The following is a 22,092-nucleotide window of genomic DNA, read 5'->3' on the forward strand; positions in this document are numbered from 1 at the left end:
GGCAATTATTGAAAGGGATATATGTAGACGAGCACTTGCAACTGCGATCAAGCCAACGTAAGCGCCACGTTTGCCGCTAACTGCATCACGTAGTTCACGCGATGTTGCTACAGTGGTAAGAACACCTGCCTCACAACCGAAACCGTAAACCCATTACCTTGAAACACCCAGAGAAACCGATTTCCCCTTGTGCTCATGAACTTTTTCTGACCGTCTAATGAATTACGCAACGGGAGGAGTTGTTTCTCGTCCGCAGAAGGTCGATTGCTATTCAAAGCAGTCCGTTCATGGCGGTCAGCTCTAAGTGCTGTGTACTCTACTCAGTGACAGCCTAAGTAATCAGTAGGGGCCCCACCCTCCCAACTGCCCTGTGTCTGCCACCTGCGGCTCTACCACGCTCTGAAAGGGCTCTCGCAAGAATATGGTATTTAGAGAAGCACAGAGCTTTCTGCAAACATCTCTAGAGGGAACTGACGCTAGCGCATCAAACGACTTTGGAGCTTTGCGAGCTGAGGGATTTCACCAAAACATTTCGTCATAATTGCACAATGACACATGTGTGCACAGATTATCTTGTTGAGGTAAAAAACTGTGAGGGCTTTGAAATTTAGAAACGTAACGTATAATAAGTAAAGCCTCAAGAACGTTTAAAGGCACAAGTGTACGAAGATTAGATAAGTGCAGGTACTATCATTCCTATCGCAGCTGAGTGACTGAAGTACCAAGGTTCGTCTTCAGTAATTTTCCAAGCATACTTTGTGCCAAGAAGTTCGCCTCCACACCTAATTCACAGAAATTAGCTGGCGCAGTTTGCTCACGTAGAAATCCACGTTATGAACGAGCTAGGCAGAGGTATGCCTGTCACAGTACATTGATGATGTCGCCGACTACAGTTGTGTCTGCAAAGTCACGTGGCTGGCATATGCGGGCAGGCGAGGGCTACTGTGTTAGCAAACTATATTTCCGACGGGAGCGTAATAACTGGGGAACGGCTTAAAGGTCAGCATCACATCTGCCCTTTTGTAATTACGTAAACTTGTTAGGCTCTTTTGGCATCCTGAGCATTTTTAATGGTCTTCAGTACGCACATGTTCTTCTCCCAGTCCCGGTAGCTTTTGTGGCTCATTCCGCAGCAACGCAAATGGCGTTGCAGGGCGTCTACGATGTTTTCCGTGTCCACGGTGTCGCGGTAGTGGATCACTAGCGACTCAGACAGCGTGTCCTTGATCACCTTCTTGACGCTTCCTGCGGAGAGCATGTCCAAAACGTCGATATTTTAGGCTTTTGTGCCAACGTCGGCGCAAGAGAAGCGGCTTATCAGCAGGGCATTCTCTGCATCATAGAGCTTCCTACAAAAATTACTACAGTTAGCGCTGAGGTGGTTGAGCTGCCATTGAAATAGTGCGCGCTAAGTATCTAGGCAAATCGAGAGTCATTGCGACTTGTTGCATATATAATGCAGTGCCTCGTTTCAAAATGATCGACTTCCAGTGCAATTACATTGGAAGTCGATCATTTGCATTGGAAATCGATCAACCGACTTTGTTAACAAAGTCGGTTGAAGTACACAGGAAAAATGTTGCACAAATTAACGTACTTGTGATCGTTTCAGTGCTTCTGGAGCACCATTATTAGGTTAGGTTGTGCTGCGTTAGGCTAGGTAACCTATACATATAGCGCCAAGTTCTATCTGGCAATTTTTGTATAGGTATCTCCATGAGATTGACGCCGCACTTACGACTGCGACAATATTTTTTATTATTTTGTGTTTTTGCTCCCAGACGCACAGAGAGTGCTGTCAAGTTTGACTTTCACGGAAGCCCAGCAGTTGTTTGCGCTACCGCTGGCCATTCGCACGCTGCACGCTGCTGGCGACATGCGCACGAAGCGGCAGCACCCTCCCTTTGACGTCATCCCATTGGCGGAGCATGTGGCTCTTCTGCAATTGAGGGGCCCTATAACGTAAAACTATTCCCATATGTTTTTATTCCAATTTCCTGACCTCAAATTTGCGTAACCCCCGACGCAAGCACCGGGCGGTCACCCGCAGGGTTGTCTGAACAGACCAATGAAACGCTCTCCTCGTGCATAGGAAGTCACATTTGTTTGCTTGAAAAACGAAAAACACTGCCTACACTGAGCGGCTTGTGGTATCTAATTGGCTGACAAGAGGCGAGGAGAAGGCTCAAGTGGAGAGGAATTCGATGTGGCAGAGCCAGTGCAGCGAAAATCGATAACCAGATGAAGAGGGTGGTGCCGGCGTCTGCGATTGGTCCGTTTTCCCTAAAACTATTCCCATATGTTTTTATTCCAATTTCCTGACCTCAAATTTGCGTAACCCCCGACGCAAGCACCGGGCGGTCACCCGCAGGGTTGTCTGAACAGACCAATGAAACGCTCTCCTCGTGCATAGGAAGTCACTTTTGTTTGCTTGAAAAACGAAAAACACTGCCTACACTGAGCGGCTTGTGGTATCTAATTGGCTGACAAGAGGCGAGGAGAAGGCTCAAGTGGAGAGGAATTCGATGTGGCAGAGCCAGTGCAGCGAAAATCGATAACCAGATGAAGAGGGTGGTGCCGGCGTCTGCGATTGGTCCGTTTTCCCTTATTAGCTTGCGGTGGCTGGTCCTAAATTGCGGCGGCATGCAACGGAAGCTTAAGAATGACACTAAAACAGATCCTCAGCAAAGAAGAGTTGGCAGAATGAGGTCGTAAACGTGCCGAAGGTGCTCGAAGCGTTACACGGCCATGCGAGAAGTTTTATTATAAGCAGATAAACCCAGTCTCTCCGGCAGGTGCGTGTAGCCAGCGCCTGAGGGATCGGCGGCAGCCATCTTTTATTCCTTTCGGAACGGGGCAGCCTGCGGCTAGTCAGAAGAAAATTTAGCTTTGTTCGGCATATTAATGCATATTTAATGCGTACACGTCACTTTGACGCGGTGAGTTTTGGCGGTTTCTTGACGCCGCGTGACAGGCAGGTGAAGTGGGTGTAGCCCGAAAACTTTTGACCCATAGCCGGGGGCTAATGGCGAAACGGCGTCGAATCAGAAGTAACTGTTATTCGTTTTCCGGTGAAATCATGCATAATTGGTGCATACACATCTTATCAGAAAGGGAGGCACCATGGTTTTCGTGATGTCGCGCGACAGACAGATGAAGTGGGGGTGGTCCAAAAACGTTTTTAACCAGTCGTGGAGGGCTGACAGCAGAATTGAAACAGAAAAGTTTGGAATAGATTTACGTTATGACGTAGTAGTTCTGCGGAAGCCCGCAAGGTGGAGAGGGCACTGCCGAGTCCATATGACGGGTCGAGATGGTTGCGAAATCTGCGTTGAGGGTACCAATAAGACAGTTGCTGCTGGCTGCGAACCACCGACCCGACACGTCCGCGTTTACATAAGCGCCTCAAATGCGTCTGGCTGGGTAAACCTACCGCGTGCAGTGTAAATTGGCTCATCGCTACTCGACCAAAGCTCCGCCCTACCAGCTAGCCTCTACGTGGGCGCACAGATAAATCTCAGCTTGTGAAACAAACTCAACCCCTTATCTCCGGTTCACATAAAGGCCCTCGGTGTAATACTCTGCAGGCGTGATCGTCAACGCGCGGACTATTTGCGGTGCTTGTTTTATTTTTTTTTTTTGTAATGCCCAAAGCTTTATTGTCTTGACTGTCTTCCACCTAAAGGTTACGTTTTTTTCATTCTAGATTTGGAGATTCAGTCGCTTGTGCAATGAGTTTTCATGCCTCTCAGGTGTTCGTCACGTAATTATTGCTGCATTTCTCAGTCTTATTTGCCGTAACTGAGCCCTCTGTATGTTATAGATTCTTTGTGTGGGTCTCCTGTCATAGCTAAAACACATCACTACAGTCTGCTAGCCCATTGCGATAAATTATTTACAAAGACTGTGACGTCGCCATCATCACTATCAGCCTGAGGTATTCCTCTGCAGGACGAAGGCCTCTCTCAGCGATCTCCAAACACCCATGTTTCGAGCCAGCTGATATCAACTTGTGCCTGAAAATTTCCTAAATTCAGCATCCTGCCTAATTTTCTGCCGTACTCGACTGCGTTTTCTTTCCCTTGGGGACCATTCTATAACGCTATTGGTCCAGTGGTTCTCTCACCTGCGCATTATATTACCTGCCCAGCTCCATTTTATCCTTTTAATATCAACCAGAATATCGGCTATCACCGTTTACTCTCTGATCCACACAGCTGTCTTCCTGTCTGTTAACGTTACGCCTAACCTTTGCCGCTCTATCTTTCTGTGCGTGGTCCTTACCTCGTCTCGAACTCCTTTGTTCGCGTCCATGTTTCTGCTCCATATGTTAGCAACGGTAGAATGCAATAATTGTGCATTTTTCTGTTCAGCGACAGTGGTAAGCATCCAGTCAAGATTTAGTAATGCCTGGCGCATACCCTGTAACCTACTTGTATTTTTCTGTAAATTTCCTTCACATAATGAGCGTCCCTTATGAGGAATTGACTTGAATAAACGTTTTCCTGCACAGACTCAAGTCTGATAGGGGACTCAAGAGTATTTTCTCTGAAATTGATTTTGGTGCCCATGCTTGAATTCACGTGGCTGAATTCGATTTTGACTCGCATAGCTGATTGGCTGCTCAGTTACCTGCTAGAGGGAGACTCCGGTTGCGATAATGGTGACGCTTCAGAGATCCCCCATTACAAATAATGGCGTTCTCTAGCACAGTACGCGAACATAGAAAGACTTTCATTTGCCCATCAAAGATCAATTGAAGACCGCTGCAAAATACCGTAAATCTGGCGCTCAAAAAGAGTGACACCGCTGTGCTGCACATTTGATGCTGTGCATCTCAGCAGTGACGACGATTTGTTGTTTTCTGCAGTTGAACTCAAACTTATGACGATGATTATTAGGATGACGATAACAATTGGAAAGTAAACCCCAATCATGCTTCAATTTGAAAGCTATCTTATATAAAATAACAAATAAGCAAATATGAGTATGAGTATGAAACGATAGAACAAACGCAGCTAGTGTGTACTATATTTTTGTTCTATTTCCGCGTTCCCAGTGGCAACAAGGATGTGAGCAAATTTATCCTAAAACTACACGCAAGCGAAACATATTATTACGATATCATGGAGCGATGCTCAAGAGACGAGCCGCCACGAGAACGACAAAGGAGTTGGTCGCTGCCCTTGGCACGAGCGATTGTCAGCATGGCTGCCTGGCTCCAGTGTAAATAGCGTGTAAATAGCATCTTTCGTCTGTGTCTTTCCACACGTAACAATATATATAGTCTATCTCAGTTCCTGCAACGGATTGAAAAGCGTTACATTATTATTATACTACAGGGTGCTTCTCGCGACCCACGGGGTTATAAGGTTCTACAGAGACGTGAAGTGTGCAAGAAGTGGGTTTCCCGCAAAAACAACGAAGTGTCCAACGCTACCCTCAATCGCCTCCATGGTGGAGCAAGGGCAGCGTTGTCGCCTCCCGCTGCTTGCGTGACCAGTGTGCGAACGCACCGCACCGTAGCGTAGGAGCTGCAGCGCTCTAGTCGAAGCAGTAAACGTCAGGCTAACGTTACCTAACATTTCGCCGGGCGGCAACTAACGCCCACAGTATCTCGACAGTCTCATCTCGTGCATTATCGAAGTGACGCGCCTGCAAGGCCTCTGGCCGCGTTCATAAGGGCAGCGTTGCGAGACGCCTTGTAGCGGGCCAGGGCACTGTTACTTCTGCCAAGCAGAAGTCGCCTTGCGCGCTGCGTATCTCCAGCCTGTGCAACTGCGTGTAGCTAGAACAGCGTCCGAAAGGTGCAAGCGTAACGCTAAACTTTGCTATCGCTGTCAGTGCTGCACACGTCGGGAGAAACTGCCAAATGTTATTTGCGTGCAATCTCAACAAAATGGTCACTCATCTTGAAGCCTAAACGAAAGGCTGTTTCACAGGCTGAGACTGGAGCGATTAATATCGGTGCAATCGTACAATTTCAATGCGATTTTAAGAGGGCTCATTTCACACGATCGCGATTCCGAGAATGCGACTCCTGCGACGCTTAGGGTTGCTTGCTGCCAGGTTTTATGACACACGCCGCATAATTTTTTTAAATCCAATAATCCAATAAAAAAAGAAACCTTGTACCTTATAATACTATTGACCTGTTTTTTTTAGGAGCAAATAATACGCATATTTTAAAATTTAAGAACGTTTACAAGTTTCATTGTGTTTTGCAGTGCGCAAGGAGCGGTTCGCGAGTTCAGTTCGAAGCGACACAGCGTACGTAAACAGCTGCTCGCAGCTGGTTGTTTAGCGTTGTCTGTTGTCTCGTGTGGCTTCTACGTCCGTGCCGTTCTGTCTGCGCTACGACCAACAACAACATAACCTACCAATGAGCCCATATAGCTACCCTCACCATATACGCCCTATTCGGCTGCAGCAAAGTACTACTGTCAGCCCGACGAGGTCCTCGCGCTACCCGTGTTGAAAGTCAACGTCTGAAGAAATGATGCGTATTATATTGCTCGTGATTGCGCATATGCGTTACTTGCTCCTAGCCATATTCTTGCTCCAAACGCAACTGCAACCATCAAATACCTCAATAAAGCGGCAAATAATGTGTGTGTGAATGCTGAACATGGAATGTAATTTGTGCCGTGAAATCCAAGCTTAGCGCTAGTCTGGGTCATCCATCCGGGCACTTGCGATAATCTATACATATAATGCCCATAACTTGTGCCTGCTCCTAGCCATATTCTTGCACCAAACGCAGCAGAATACCCCTGCACTAAAGCACACGCCTCCCCTGAAGGCAGCCGCGAATATTCTGTGTATGATTACTGAACGTGGAATGTAATTTGTGCTGTAAAATTCAATCTTTTTAATGACTCACGTTCTGGCACACATTCTATTGTAGACGCCTACATGATCGATATTAGCAGAAACGCTTCATCTTCGAAATGAAAGCAATGACCATTGATTCCTCTGTGATCACCTGGACAACAGCGTTTCCCTTCACTTTCAATACATTGTAAGCAGCAGCAGAGCATCCTCTGACGTTTCAGTGCTATAAGGATCTCCCCGGGCGATGACACCTATTGTTTTTCCTTTAAATGAATAAGCCCCCCGATGGCATTTCGTCTAGTCTGCGTCACTTTATCGATGATTGTGTGATAGAAAGTTAATGGTGCAATGGAATGTCATGTAACACACATATCTTTTTCCAATTTTTTTTCTACCTCACCGCTTAACCTGGACAGACAAAGGTTATGACCAACTATACGGCTTATCAGTATGAATAATTCCACTAGCAACCACACGACTCGTTTTCTACAAGCAAAACTGCTCCAGGGCTAGTGTCTGAATACTGTTCCCTTTAAAAAAATTTGGGTGTTCACCTCACTTGTTTTTCTTGCGATACTTAACAGCCTGCCATCTCTATATTGGTTTCCCTTCGCCGTTCTGTGCGTTCCTTTTAACAGTGACGGTAAATGAGTGGCCTGCAAAATGTTAATTAGCTCAGAGCTTGAATATGCATCCATAACAGAAAATCTCATTCAATTAGCCAGACAAATAGTTTGGGATCCTTACAAAACAAAGAAGCTCATTTCATTCTTCAATGAAAGCTTATTGAAATCGTCGGGTATCGTCGCCAGAACCACGATATGATACAAGGCACGCGATACCAAGAGATTCTAGATTAATTTTGACAACCGCGGTTTCTAAGCTGTGCACTCAATGCAGAGTGCACCATTTTTTTGCAGTTTTCTTCCAATAAAATGTGGCTGCGGCGGCAGGGATTACATTCCCCGACTTCGTGTTCAGCAGCGCAATGCAATATCCACTAAGCCTCAACGACTGGTACCATTTCATTCTTTCTTTTTAAATCGGGCAAAACAGTCACTGCTGTAAAGGAGGCGCTCTCCACGAAGCGTTGCTGATAGGTACACTCTTTATTCTTTCGTAGGCGGTATCACATAATGTGCCATAATAAAACTTCTGCTGCCTACCGCCCACTCATATCTGCCAGAAGGGACAACTCTTGAAAAAGGTTTTCTTTCTGCCGTCTGCATAATGTAGTATGGGCACGTCTTGCGACATTTATACGTCTGTACAACCAGCCACCTGATGGTATATTTACTATGCTTGATCGTACTTATTTGTGCAGCGCTGTTTAGCAATACATATTGACGCTATTAATGCTTTCTACGTGTGAAATATCGGGAAAATGCTTGTTTTAGAATTTGCCCTTTGCTTTCGGTTGGTGTTGGTATTGCTGGTTAAATTTTGTATATGCTAATATATATGATGTGCCTGTGCAAGAGCTCTTTTTTACCTGCGAATCCCATCCAAGTGTGACTGACACGGCTGAAAATTCAACCCCTCATCTTGTGCTGGCAGCAGAACGCCACAGCCAGAATGAGAGGTGAATAAATTGAAGAATAATTTTGTTGTCGACAGATACGTTTTTTTTTTCGTGCATGGCTGCAAGTAAGCCTTGGAATAAATGAATCATTGTAAATCAGCTGTTTGTGGTCATTTATTGAATAAACTGCATACCGTGTGTACTTCAAATGCAGAAAATTCTTTTAAAATCACAGGGAGAAATACTCTTACAATTACCATGGTACTTCACTACATATGAAGATAGTCGATATGGTTACAGGAGTTTACACGCTAATAAATGTGGTCACATACTTATTAGAAACGATATTTATGCACAACTGATTAGCTGCGGACGTGAAAGAGCCGTTTTCACAAAGGATTTCACTTCATTTCACAGTTCTGATTTGATTTTTCAACGTATTGCCTTCTACTACTTCACCTACATGAGAACAGGTTGTCTGCCTGCTCTTCGCATCGTTGGATGAGTTTTACATGACGTTGTGAGAGGGTCTGTTGTCACTGTGCCACTAAAGTAAGCAGTAATGTCATGTAGCTGTATAGTTATTTATCATACAAAGCAATGGTTAATACAGGTGCAGTAAGGATACAACGTCCTCTGCATATTCAAGGTTTATTGCTTTTGGTGCAGGGAAAAATAATTATAAGAAATACAACTCAACTTGCATTAAACATTCGAAAACAAACTGACGACACTGTTTTTTTTTAGCCACGTGGTCAAATATGCTATCGTAGAAAATTCATTGCGGCAGCTTGCACATTTGGCATGTCAAATTTAATAGGCAGGTGAGGTAACATAGCCTTTCAAGATGCATAAGTAAGTTGGCGTGCGAAGCGAAAATCGGCAGGAAAAGAATGCAACTAAACGGTGGCGCGTTCATCGCAACGCAGAAACTTCGAGTACTTTCCTGTGTCGTCGTATGCCGTTGCCGAGGTGGCAATTACTTAAGTTATCTAAACGCGCGAATTCTGTATCCTACTCAACAATGAAAAAGATTGTGACAGCCCCAAAAGACCATTTCGTCTCGTGGGGATCGAAGACGTCCAAATTCGCAAAGTTGTGTAGTAAGTACTAGATCTATAGCATACGAAGAAAACGCGGAAATGCACCTCATTTGCTACGTAGCGTATGAACCAACGCACAGAAATGGGAGAATGGAACCTGCGGTACAAGTTTTTTATTCTCCCTCGCGTGTCGCACCTACGTGCCGGATTCAGCAATCCACGTCTCCGCGCATTACACATGTTGAGCGAGACGCCATTTCCCAAAACAAACCGCGAAATAACTCTCGGCACAATGTTGACGACTAGTAGCAGCGATCGGCGTGACATGCGACCAACCAGTCGTTCAAAGTCGAAAAGGGGGTGGGGGAGGGGTCACCACTGCGACTGCAATTTTAGTCGCAGGCGACGGAAATCGCACTGCCAGTGCGATGAAAATTGAATCATGTGAAAGATACGTCAGGCGGCTAAAAACGTTCCAGTTTTAATAGCAAGCATTTTTTTCATAGTTGATCAGCGCAATCAGTGCTGCAATTATTTCAAACTACGAGCTACGAAGAGTGAAAGGGAGCAAATTTCGCTTGAAGCGACGCCATTCGAAGCCACTGACGTGGCGAGACGCGTCACGAAAGAGACCGGTCCACGTTGGTGTCTAGGGCTTCGGCACTCGATATCAAGTATCATTCCCCAGAAAAGCGTTGAGGTAAAGCCCAAACATTGCTCTCGGGGAGAGAAAACGCGAGCCGAGGGCAGCCTAGTTCCCGAGAAGCTGGCCGAACGAGCAGAAATACATATTAAGAGTAGAAAAACAAAACGCTGACCAAAATGGTGTTGTCAGAAGGTTTCGTGTTTCGGCTTTTACGCAGAAGCCTTGTTCGTGGAAGGGGAGTGAGAAATACAGTGCTACTCTTGGTCGACGTTCTCCTTTATGTTCCTAATACAAAAAATTATTTCATGGCTAGACGAGATTTTATCTAATTTTTTATTGCATTTTGGCAGAAATTGCTCCAGGCGTGGCAAAAATATCCACACGCGTTGCTTGAAGTGGGCACTAAGGCGTTAGCCTGTACACCATGGTCATGGTGTTAACGCCGCTTCATCATGATACCGGAAGTCTGTTGGAAACTAATTATTGAACTGCGAATTCTGCAGTAACAATCTCTTTATTGCAATAGAGTATTAAACTCCTAAAGCGATGCTTGCTTTGCGTACCCCCGACGCTTTCCGGTGGCTGTTGGGTTTTTCACCAAATTACTGAACACAGAAGAGCGCCCACACTATGCAGAGGTACGATTCAAGGTCGCAAGTCGGGAAAATCCTGCCAGTTCTTGATGACGCGCACCGTGTCAGGTGAAATCAATGTTTTTGTCGTGGAGAGGAGTTGGCTGAGAGAAACACGAGCCTGCAATTTTTATGTTGGTTGTTTGGAATGTGGAGGGCATCGTTTGACGAACGACAGCGCATGGGGCCCCGTAACGCTGCTTTACACTACATGCGCGCGGCTGCATTCTATCAGCATGACGCCGCGCGTCTCAAGAGGACGCATGAAATGGCACCTGAAGGCGGACCCTATGCGGAGGCTCACAGAAGATCTGAAAACGTGTAACAAATTTATCTTGCACTGAAAGGTCACAACCGAATTCATATCAGTTCATTGGATGCGCTAGAGGCTTGAAAGGCTTAAATACGGCCTTCGACGTTGCCTTGCTTTAAGTTATATAAGACATAGACGTGTCCATTTGTGTGAGCACACTTTAAGTGAGAACTAAGATTTTCCATGCTGATAAATTCCAACAAGTTAGTTGGATCCGCGAACCTAATTCTCTTTCCAATTCCTCAAACATGATTCAGTTCAGTGCAGCGAATTCTCCCAATGTAGTTTTATTTTTCCGATATGGTAGGAGCTTCCGAAAATAAAGCTCCTCAGAGATGCGCACGTTCAAGCACACATCGCTTACAGCCGCAGCGGCAGGTCGCAAGAGGACAAGACAAAAATTCCTTGTTTTTGGTTGTCAGGGCAGGGGGTTGGCGCAGGCGCCATGCCCCACAGCCAAAAATTCAGTGCCTCGACTACCCCAATTTGGGGAAGCGACGTACTTCAGCCAGCGAAACACCAGCCTCCGTACGGGAACTCGACCATCATGACCATCGGAGTCCCTGCACAAAGTACGTATGCAAAACAACGCGTCGCGATTGGTAGCGATGCTCGAAGTCCCACAATAAGTCACAAGTTTGCCAACGCGATTTTTTGAACAGAACTGCCTAAGTTCTTTTGCGAAGCTCTTCCAAACTGTCGACAAGAAACAAGCAGAAGAAGTCGCAATGAAAGTGTTAGTTCTTCTAGAAGACTTACAGCACATATATTCACTTATTTCTATAAGTTGCTTTTCGTTAGGCGATATGAAAGGACTAACGCATCTCGTGGCAATCGGTGTTTAAATGCACGTGGAGAAGAAGACGAAAGCCGAAAAGTAGAACAATGCTATTATTCGCACTCTTGGCGCGCACAAAAGAAGACTGGCTTCAATGCAGACGTAGCTGCAATGTGGAGGCGATCTGACGACGTTCGACAACAGTTGACAATCATTTGAGGGCAGCTGTTGCGAACTGATTGCTCACACGCAAAGTGTTTAGCAACCGTGGTTTTTCAAAAAAAAGGAAATACAAATTAGGAATTTTGCTCCGGGAAATGTTTTGAGCGTTGTTTACTAGCTTGGAGGGGGGGACGGGGCAGTTTATCTCTTGACGCGCTTCGTGTACCCGCAGTGTGTACTCCCGTTTTGAGCGCACTAAACGTTTTTACGTCGCTGTCTCACCAGTATCCCGTCTACTGTCCCGCACATGCAACCAGCTCGCAATAAAGCGGTGTAATGATTGATATAACAAGCAATATGTGAAAATTTGGGGTCGTTGCTCGCGTTAAACCTTCAGCTGCCTAAGTTTGCTTGCTTTGCATGGGTGGGTTCGGCCCTCTTTTGAGTTTCACGCTGCTATTTGTAATTATATGCTCCTTGAACCAACGGTACCGCTTAGCTTTCTGAGCTTGACACCATTTCATTAGCGTTAACGCTGCGCCAACCTACGCGCTTCCAAACGCGTGGCGCGTTGCTCGATTGTACTGGCAGCACGCTCCTCGTCCGTGCTTCTGCATACATCTACGGGCAGCTGCCGCAGCGCTACTCTCCTCCTGCTCTAAGCTCCTTCTCCACCCGGTACTACCTGTCCACTGCAACCTGTGCCCTCCCCACCATGTATTGGTAGATTCGGCATTGACAGCAGCACTCCTCTATAGACTAAGGGTGCTCCTGCCCTCTAGGGTTGTATTGAACTAACAGTTTTATGGACACTCCAAGCGCATTTCTGCCGTTTCCGTCGCCTTCGCCGTGATGTACGGCATAAATTACAAACACAATGACATCGACGTCGTGTTATCCATAGACGCACACACGCACCAATTCGATTACGCACGTCTACCTTATAACAAAGCGCATTCAAAATTGGCGAAGTGCAGCATTGCAAATCTGTGCTATACAAACGCTTTGAATAAGTCACATTGTCGTAGGCCGGAGGTCCTCTTTTCGAAGCAGACAAAAGGTCTCAAGCACGCAGGTTTTCCAGAACTCGTGTTCGTGTCTACAGCCGAAGGGATGCTGAAAAGAATCAGGAACATGCGCTCTGGCATTCCGAATTATATACAACCATTTAACAGAGAAAGGCAGAAGGTGTTTTTTCCACCCTGTATTCATCGCCAGTCACACACTCTAAAAAGGGTCGGGCAACAAGCCTGAGTAAAAGTGATTCTTCGGCGCCCCTGAAACATTCACGCCTGTGCCCCTGCAAAGAGAATCCCTCAGATGGCAATACAAAACATAAAGACAAGTATATCAATTGCAAACCGGTAGCTATCTACCACATCCCATTCTCGAGTGGTCAAAGTTGCGCTGGTAATATAGTGTGGTGCCCTAATAATCGTATGAAAGTGCACAACCATAAATTTCAACAAAAAAAAAACGACGGTCATCTTTATTATTCACTGCAGGGATTGCCTTCGCAAGCCCAGTTTAATCGCGCATTCAATTGGAATGAATTCTCAGGAGTACATCAATTTCGAGATATTAATTCAGTAGGCCGGAGCAAGGACAAATGCACCAGGGAAATCACCGAAGCCATGGCGATAAGACAGTTCGGTAACAATTGCGTAAGCGTGCCTTCCCCCTCTTTCAAACAAAGAAATTCCTTACCTGGAGGTTAGTGCGTGTTGCATATCCTCCATTCTGGAGCCAGGGTCCCCCGCCCCAGCGGCGCCAGACAGTTGCTAAACCCCGCGCTGCGGGCCACCGACGAAGTGGCAAGGAGAACTTCTCAGAGGCGCCGGACACTTGATACCCCTCGAACTACGTGCCTTACTGGCGGGCGCGACGTATACAAACGAACCGGCGGTGCGGTGCTTCGGTGGTGCGTTCCAAGTGTGGAGATGGTGGTGATAACTTTATTGCACACAGGGGAGTTGCGGACACGCGGGTCCTTGGGCCCCGCACAGCCCCTCTGCACTCAGGCGTTCATGTCCCGGAGGCTCATGACGCTGCCAGCCCGGCCTGTGGCGATGGCTTTTCGCACGTACGTGGTGCAAGAATGTTTGTGTGGCATGGTGTTTTGTGACTTTCTCCTTCTCACTACTCCCATTTCCCATACCTTCTAGTGAAAAATAAAGCAGTCTTCTTGACGCGCTCGAAGCGAAAGGACGTCTGTCGTGTTTCCTTAAGTTCAAAGTGCTCCGTCTCTTATTCCACAACATTTTTGGTGCCGAAACCCGGGAATAGGGACTTCAAAAGATGGACATCGACAGAGTCAAGCAAAAAAGGGCCGTGGCGCGATCATCTACAACCAAGCTGATCAATGAAGTATCCACCATGGACGACAGCGCATCAATCGGGAGCTGGAAGAAAAGCTAAATCTTCTTACTCTTAAAGAAGACTCACTGAAAGAGCTAGATCGGGAGATAGAAAAAGGCGTTGAAGATGAAGCTTTCGAAGAGGAAATTGCATGCTCCGAAATGTACAGAGAAAAGATCAGCGTGGCGAAAACAAAGGTACAACGCATGCTACGTAGCTGCACAAATGTTTCATCAGATCGCACACTAAACTCCTCAGATCAAAGAGAATCTAGCGCAAACGATTCACAGATACGCCCCACCGTAAAGCTGCCAAAGCTCGAAATCAACAAATTCAACGGAGAGCTTCGAGAGTGGCAAGGGTTCTGGAGTCAGTTTGAGTCGACTATCAACGCTAACCGGAACCTCTCAAACGTAGACAAGTTCAAGTACCTCAACAGCTACTTGACAGGAAAGGCGGCGGCTGCGGTAGCAGGACGTGACTTGTCGGAGGGCAACTACGATGTCGCTCTCTCGCTATTAAAGGAGAGGTTCGGCAGAAAGGAAGTTATTATAGAAGATCACATGTCACGGCTGCTTAACATCAAGCCAGTGCGTGACTCACGAAATCTCGGTCAACTGCGCAGCCTCGTGGACGAAGTAGAGACAGGTGTACGCAGTCTCACTTCTTTAGGCGTGAGTGTTGGCACTTAAGGAACTTTGTTACTGACCGTAATAAAGAAAGCGGTGCCTGCCGACCTTCGTCTGGAATACCAAAGAAAAAGCGAGGCTACGAACGAGGGAAGTGAGCTGGAGGAGTTCCTGCGTTTTTTGAGAAAAGAGGTCGCGACGCGGGAGATCATACAGCGGGCCGAAGCTCCGAGAGACAGCAGTGCCGAATTGGTAAAGGAAAGGCGCAACAGCAACACTAAAGCGGCGAACATGCCTACTGCAGCGGCACTGCACACCACGATCAAGGACAGCACAGGATGTCTATTTTGTAATTCGAACGGCCATGAGACCGGCAACTGCAACGCAAAGATGTCTGTGGCGGATAAGAGAGAAGTGCTGAAGCGTGACCATCGATGTTTCCGGTGTACAACAAAAGGGCACGAGGCAAGAGAATGCCGTAAAGCTAAGTGGCTCAGGTGTGCGCATTGCAAGGGCAGACATTTAACTACAACGTGCGACCCTGACTTGAGGAGACGCCGCAACACCGATGAAAGGGATGCATCTTCGTCACCGGTGATTGAGCAAGCCACGGTGTTGAAGTCCTCATTAGGCAGTGGAGATGACTTGATGTGCACAGGAGAGCAGCAGTTTCTCCTGCAAACAGCGCGAGCTTGGACAGAGGGTCCACATGAACGCACAGTTGTCAGGCTTCTCGTGGACGGTGGCAGTCAGCGAACCTTCATCCATCGCAACCTATCCGAAAAGCTGCAGTTAAAAGTGCTGGGAGAAGAGGAACTTAAAATATTTGCATTTGGTGAGCAATCAGCCATAACGCGCACAAAAACGCGTCAAGTGGAGCTGTGGCTCAGAAGCCAGTACGACGGAAAAGGGGTGCGAGTGGAAGCGCTGGAAGTTCCTTGCATCTGTGCAGATATCATGGCTGCTCCATCAAATTCTGTTCTACTTGAACTTTCAAAATTTCACTTCCAAGTCGCAGACGGCTCGCAGGGCGGCGAAAGTGAAAATATTGACCTTTTGATTGGCGCTGATCATTACTGGGAAATTGTCACGGGATCCACTAAGCGTCTCAGCTCCAAATTGATGGCAGTGGAGACAGTATTCGGATGGACAGTCCAGGGCCAGGTCGGCACAAGGAAGTCAACAGGAGTCTGCTCCTCGGCTGCTGGCGTGATGCGGATAGGAGTGAGTGAACAAATTTACAAGGAAATATCAGCACAGCTAAAGTCTTTCTGGGAGCTCGAGCACATCGGTATCAAGGAACATGAGCCAGTTCGTCCCGAGGACGCAGTCCTTCAGCACTATAAAGAAACCGTCAACTTTGAGAATGGCCGTTATAAGGTGTCGTTCCCTTGGAATTCGATGGTTTACGAGCTTGGCGACAACTACGAGTGCGCTGCAAGGCGTCTTAAAGCACAGACAAAGCGCCTCTTGGAAGGAGATTCGTTGATTAGGGAATACGACGCCTGCATAAGAGACTACATAGAAAAGGGCTATGCAGAGCCAGCCAGCAAGGATTACGGCACGTCGGAAGGTCCGGTGTACTATATGCCACATCAAGCAGTTGTTCGTCGCGAAAGCCAGACGACAAAACTGAGGGTAGTCTTCGATGCATCATCAAGTGCCAAAAATCGCCTCTCACTGAACAGTGTTTTGGAAAGTGGCCCAAACCTAAACCCAGAGCTCATTGATCTGCTGATCAATTTCCGCACTTACAACATTGCCATCGTTGCGGATATTGAAAAGGCCTTTCTCCAAATATCACTATCAGAGGGCGATCGGAACGCTGTGCAGTTTCTCTGGTACGCTATGACGCCAAAGAAAGGGGAAGAGCTTCCAGCTGTGGTGACCTATCGCATGACTCGCGTGCCGTTCGGTGTCACGTCGAGCCCATTTCTCTTGGCTGCAACGTTGCAACATCATCTTGAGGGCCTGCCGGAACGGTATGCTGAAACTGCGGGTATTCTGCGCAAGCAACTTTACGTGGACGACCTTGTAACTGGTGTTGACAGCCTTGACAAGGGTAAAGTCTTGTGCCAGGAATCCAAAGATATATTGTCTCAAGCAGGGATGCGGCTACACAAGTGGATGTCGAATGACCGCGATCTCGTCAACTTCTTGGAGAATAGCAATGTGGAGAGAAGGAACGCTGATGCTGGACATGCTGCAGCTACAAAGGTATTGGGAGTGGGTTGGAATGCTCAGACTGACCACTTTGAGTACAACCTAACTTCACTCATCGACTTCCTCTCCGCAAGAGCTGACAACAAGAGATTTGTGCTGCAGGTCTCGGCAAGAATTTTCGACCCCTTTGGATTTATTGCTCCCACAACATTATGCGTAAAGGTAATGTTCCAGAAGTTGTGGGAGTTGGGAATTGGTTGGGACGATCCCTTGCCCGAAACATTGCAGCCTGAGTGGGACTGCTGGTGTAGGGAGCTTCCATGCATTGAAGGAGTGTCTATTCCAAGACTGCTAGCGGCAGACTTTAGAAACGATGTTACGGAGAAAGTGGTGCATGTTTTCTGTGACGCAAGCCCGAAGGCCTATGGGGCTGTCGCATATATCGTGACCAAGTCTCCGTTCGGACTAACAAATGTCAGCTTGGTCATGGCTAAATCAAGAGTGGCCCCTTTGAAACGCCTCTCGCTACCCCGATTGGAGCTGATGGGAGCCCTTATTGGCGCGCGACTATGCCACTACGTTGCCAAGGCCTTGGATCTGAAGAACGTTGCTACCATTCTCTGGACTGACTCTACAGTAGCTATGTACTGGATCAAGGGAAACGCTGCCAGATGGAAGCCCTTCTTGGCAAATCGAGTCTCAGAGTTGCAGGCGCTGACAGATCCCGGGGATTGGAGACACTGCCCAGGCTCAGACAACCCAGCACCCCCTCACGTCACTGCTCATACGGAAGGAACATTTGAGAATGCTGCACGCGGGCGTACGCGATACTCTAGCACAGCTGCGAGAATCGTATTGGATTATTCGAGGACGCCAGGCCGTAAAGCAAATTATCAAGCAGTGCCTCGTCTGTCACAGGCAAAGTTGCCCTCCCGCTACGGAACCAGTAGCACCACTTCCAGCTGACAGAGTGACAAAGGGAAACCCGTTCGACATCGTTGGCATCGATTTTGCAGGGCCCTTGTTTTGTCAATAGTCACGCGACAGCAAAAAATGCTACATCGCTATTTTCACCTGTGCTGTGACACGTGCCGTCCACCTTGAGCTCGTCAGCGACCTGTCGGCTACACCCTTCCTCTTGGCCTTTAAAGGCTTTGTGGCACGCCGTGGAATTTGCTCGACGGTGTATTCGGACAACGCGCTCACATTCAAGCGTGCAGCCAGGGATCTAAATCAATGTTCAGGCTGTTGCAAGTCGAGGAATTGCAGTCATACTTCGCCGGAAACCAGATCAGATGGAAGTTTATTGTTGAACGGGCAGCTTGGTGGGGTGGATTCTGGGAGCGGATGGTGCGATCTGTGAAAGTAGCATTGCGAAAGGTGTTAGGTCGGAGCAGCTTGAGTTTCGAAGAACTGACCACCGTTCTTTATGAGGTGGAGGCCGTGATCAACTCACGCCCTTTGACTTTCATATATGATTCAGGAGAACATTCATTTGGGCTAGATGGTGCATACTTGAATTAGGAAGGAACAGCGCCAACTAAGACGAACACAAGAGGGGAGAACACAGGATGGCGCTTGTCCTGTGTCGTTCTCCCCTCTTGTGTTCGTCTTAGTTGGCGCTGTTCCTTCCTAATTTCATATATGATGATGCTCAAGAGCCAGAACCACTGTCACCGGCTCATTTCCTTGTCGGAAGAAGGTTGACGACCCTTCCTCCACACCTGCTGCCGGACAAAATTCCTGGCGGTGGCATGCATCTCTCACGACGCTGGAAGTACCGGACTGCCATGGCCGACAGTTTCTGGAGACGGTGGCGGAAAGAGTACTTATTGGAGCTCAGACCGGCACATATGTGCCGACCAACGACATCGAGTGATCTGAAGAAAGGCGCATTGGTGCTCCTGAGGGAAGACCGCTTCAAACGCCACATGTGGAAGACCGCCAGAATTAAGGAAACATTTAAGGGTAGAGACGGCAGGGTGCGGTCCTGCAAACTGGTATTAAGTCGGGGAACTGAGGTGAAGCGACCGATACAGCTGCTGTATCCCTTGGAGATTGTAGAGCAATGAGCTCAATAATAGTTCGCTCATCCGGGGGAGGTTGTTGTATATCCTCCATTCTGGAGCCAGGGTCCCCCGCCCCAGCGGCGCCAGACAGTTGCTAAACCCCGCGCTGCGGGCCACCGACGAAGTGGCAAGGAGAACTTCTTCTCAGAGGCGCCGGACACTTGATACCCCTCGAACTACGTGCCTTACTGGCGGGCGCGACGTATACAAACGAACCGGCGGTGCGGTACTTCGGTGGTGCGTTCCAAGTGTGGAGATGGTGGTGATAACTTTATTGCACACAGGGGAGTTGCGGACACGCGGGTCCTTGGACCCCGCACAGCCCCTCTGCACTCAGGTGTTCATGTCCCGGAGGCTCATGACGCTGCCAGCCCGGCCTGTGGCGATGGCTTTTCGCACGTACGTGGTGCAAGAATGTTTGTGTGGCATGGTGTTTTGTGACTTTCTCCTTCTCACTACTCTCTCTCATTTCCCATACCTTCTAGTGAAAAATAAAGCAGTCTTCTTGATGCGCTCGAAGCGAAAGGACGTCTGTCGTGTTTCCTTAAGTTCAAAGTGCTCCGTCTCTTATTCCACAGTGCGTGCTCAAAGTTACCTTACTATACCATGTCCTATACATTCGTGCATGTTGTGTTTCGAAATAAACGAGTTGTAAGTAATACTTCGTGTGTCCTGTGCATCCCCTTTTTCGTTTTTGTCTTGTACCACGACAATCATTTCGTAATGCATAACCAACTTGCCTAAATCAGCAATTCAACTCAACAGCATGGTATGAGCTGATGCTCTACACTTGGCTGTCTGGTGCAATTCAAGTCTGCTATAGTATCAGGTAACCACTAAGTGCGATTACGATAAGATTCTTTACGATCCCTAAATTCACGCAGAAATGGTTTCTACTCTGACTCATATAAAAATATGGTATAGTTATCACATTAGAACACTTTAAACAGCATACGATGATTACGCTTGCACTGCCTGCTACTTATTCATAAAAATGGGATGACAATTCTCACTGACACTTTTTGGGAACAGCCTTGCTGTGCGTTTTGTGAGGCTGCTCATTCCTAAGAGAAAGAGAGCCACATATTAACACAGTGTTTTTTTTTTCTACGCAACATTTTTGCATTGAATTTTTATTCTTTATGGAGAAGCTCATGTGCACCGTTCTGCTGCAGGTAGTCGCACGCTTCTCTCGCACAATTTATCATTTTAATACCTCATTGGAAATCCGACTATTTCTTTTCCTAATGGGAATATAAATTTTAGGTCCTCACTTATTTGAAACTCATGTTTTACCTTGCAGAAATTTATTTATTTATTTTTGCTAGAAGCAACCTACAGCATACTTTTGTCATTGCTCAGTTTTGAATTTAGCGGATGATAGTGAAGTCCATGCTCTTCTGATGTCTATACATGTATAATTGCTGTTTGACATCGCATAAGGTTCCGCATTTTTCCTCCTATTTGGCATTTGTTTTGCTTGTTGAACAGAGTGAACGTCAATGTTTGCACAGTGCAGTCGAGCTCATTCTCTCCTCCGTGTTCCAATAGTTAATTTCTACTCTCTTTTTGAGATGAAACGTCTTTCAGTTCGGTCAGCATAGGAGGTCGCTTCCTAAACGCGCACGTAATAACTTGTCATACTATTATCACATGTACCTTCGCAAGCAACCTTGGTGTCCTTTTACAAAGGACACATGCCACTACTTGAGCATACATCGGTCGTTTGCACCGATGGTGCCATTGTTGGACCACGCATGACGCGATCACGGCTTAATTTACTTTCTCTTTCCATCTCCAGAGAGGCACAGCTCGGAAGTACGTCTTTTGATCCTAGCGGGAGTGGTAGAATTTCATTAAGCTCACTCAGCCATAGTAGGCATATTTGATGAAAGTTAAACATGTGGTAATTGTAAACTGACGAGGACACGCGTGAACATTACGACACGCTTCGTTAGGCTCATCGGGAGCTAAAATGGCTAAAAATGTGCTATGTTTTGAAGAAATTTCGTCCTTTTTAAGCCATGGCACCCTTGCGTTTGCAAGTAAGGCACAGAAATGGCGTGAAGGGACTCGGGCAGCAAGACAGAAGAATACCAGTATGCACATACCACCTTTGACTACGGCGGACCCACTACGAATGAGAAGCGAACACAATTGCAAGATTCGGCCGCATGACATCCTTCTACACCCCCAGCCCACCCCCCAGCTGTAGCAGAATGAAGAATTTAGGCTTTGTAATTCGTGAACGAATGGTGTGCGCCTTACATTGGCATTGCTGCATAAAGCAAGAAAGTTATTGCTCAATCATACTTGTGCCGCGTGAGCAGATGGCGCCGCTGTCGAACCACGCATGACGCAACCAAACTAAATTTAGCCTCTCGGTCAGCCTTGGATTAGCTAAGGATTGGCTCTCATTCAAGAATAACTGTGCATCAGCAATCAACGTTGATTGTCAATGAAAGCGAATAGCCGAACGCTTCTCAAACGCTATTAACTTTATGAAAGGAATCCGCTTGGAGGCTTATATTTGATGAAAGGAGTATATTTTGGTAGCATTTCTTCTTTTAATACGTAATTCCATAGCCAAGAAAGCTGTTTACACATCTTTAACAGTAGTAGGTAAGGTCTATACAGATAGGCCGATTTTTCACGTGTGTGCTTTCTGCGGCGTCGAGAGCTGCCACGGTTGGTGGAAGGAGAAGCGGAAGATTATTTCGCGAGAGCACCAACGAAGCTGCTTGCAAACCTTCAGACTCACCAAGGCTCTGTGGAGTTGTCATATCTAATATATAGTTGTAATAGTTCACGTTCGGCGACAAATGCGCCCTGCAACTTGCTTGCGTCAGAGCAGGTACCCTTTGTATAGGTGTCTTTCTATCGGCGGTATCATTTACAAGCTTCAAAGGGCTGGCGAAATCAACGGTTAAGCGAACGGCAAGA

At 47.1% G+C, this 22,092-nt stretch overlaps 1 protein-coding gene and 1 pseudogene across 1 annotated transcript in view; both read right to left on the reverse strand.

The window, feature by feature from the left end:
- LOC139059337 (tetraspanin-33-like) overlaps nt 1–22,092 on the reverse strand; it is a 37,731-nt gene that overhangs the window by 9,531 nt on the left and 6,108 nt on the right. The window contains exon 3 of the mRNA XM_070537612.1: nt 1,089–1,245. Coding sequence (XP_070393713.1) covers nt 1,089–1,245 — 157 coding nt within the window. The remainder of the gene's footprint in view (nt 1–1,088; nt 1,246–22,092) is intronic.
- LOC139055054 (U1 spliceosomal RNA) lies at nt 11,416–11,570 on the reverse strand (annotated as a pseudogene).

Source organism: Dermacentor albipictus, chromosome 1 (genome assembly GCF_038994185.2).
Source record: "Dermacentor albipictus isolate Rhodes 1998 colony chromosome 1, USDA_Dalb.pri_finalv2, whole genome shotgun sequence".
In the NCBI taxonomy this organism is placed as follows: domain Eukaryota; kingdom Metazoa; phylum Arthropoda; class Arachnida; order Ixodida; family Ixodidae; genus Dermacentor; species Dermacentor albipictus.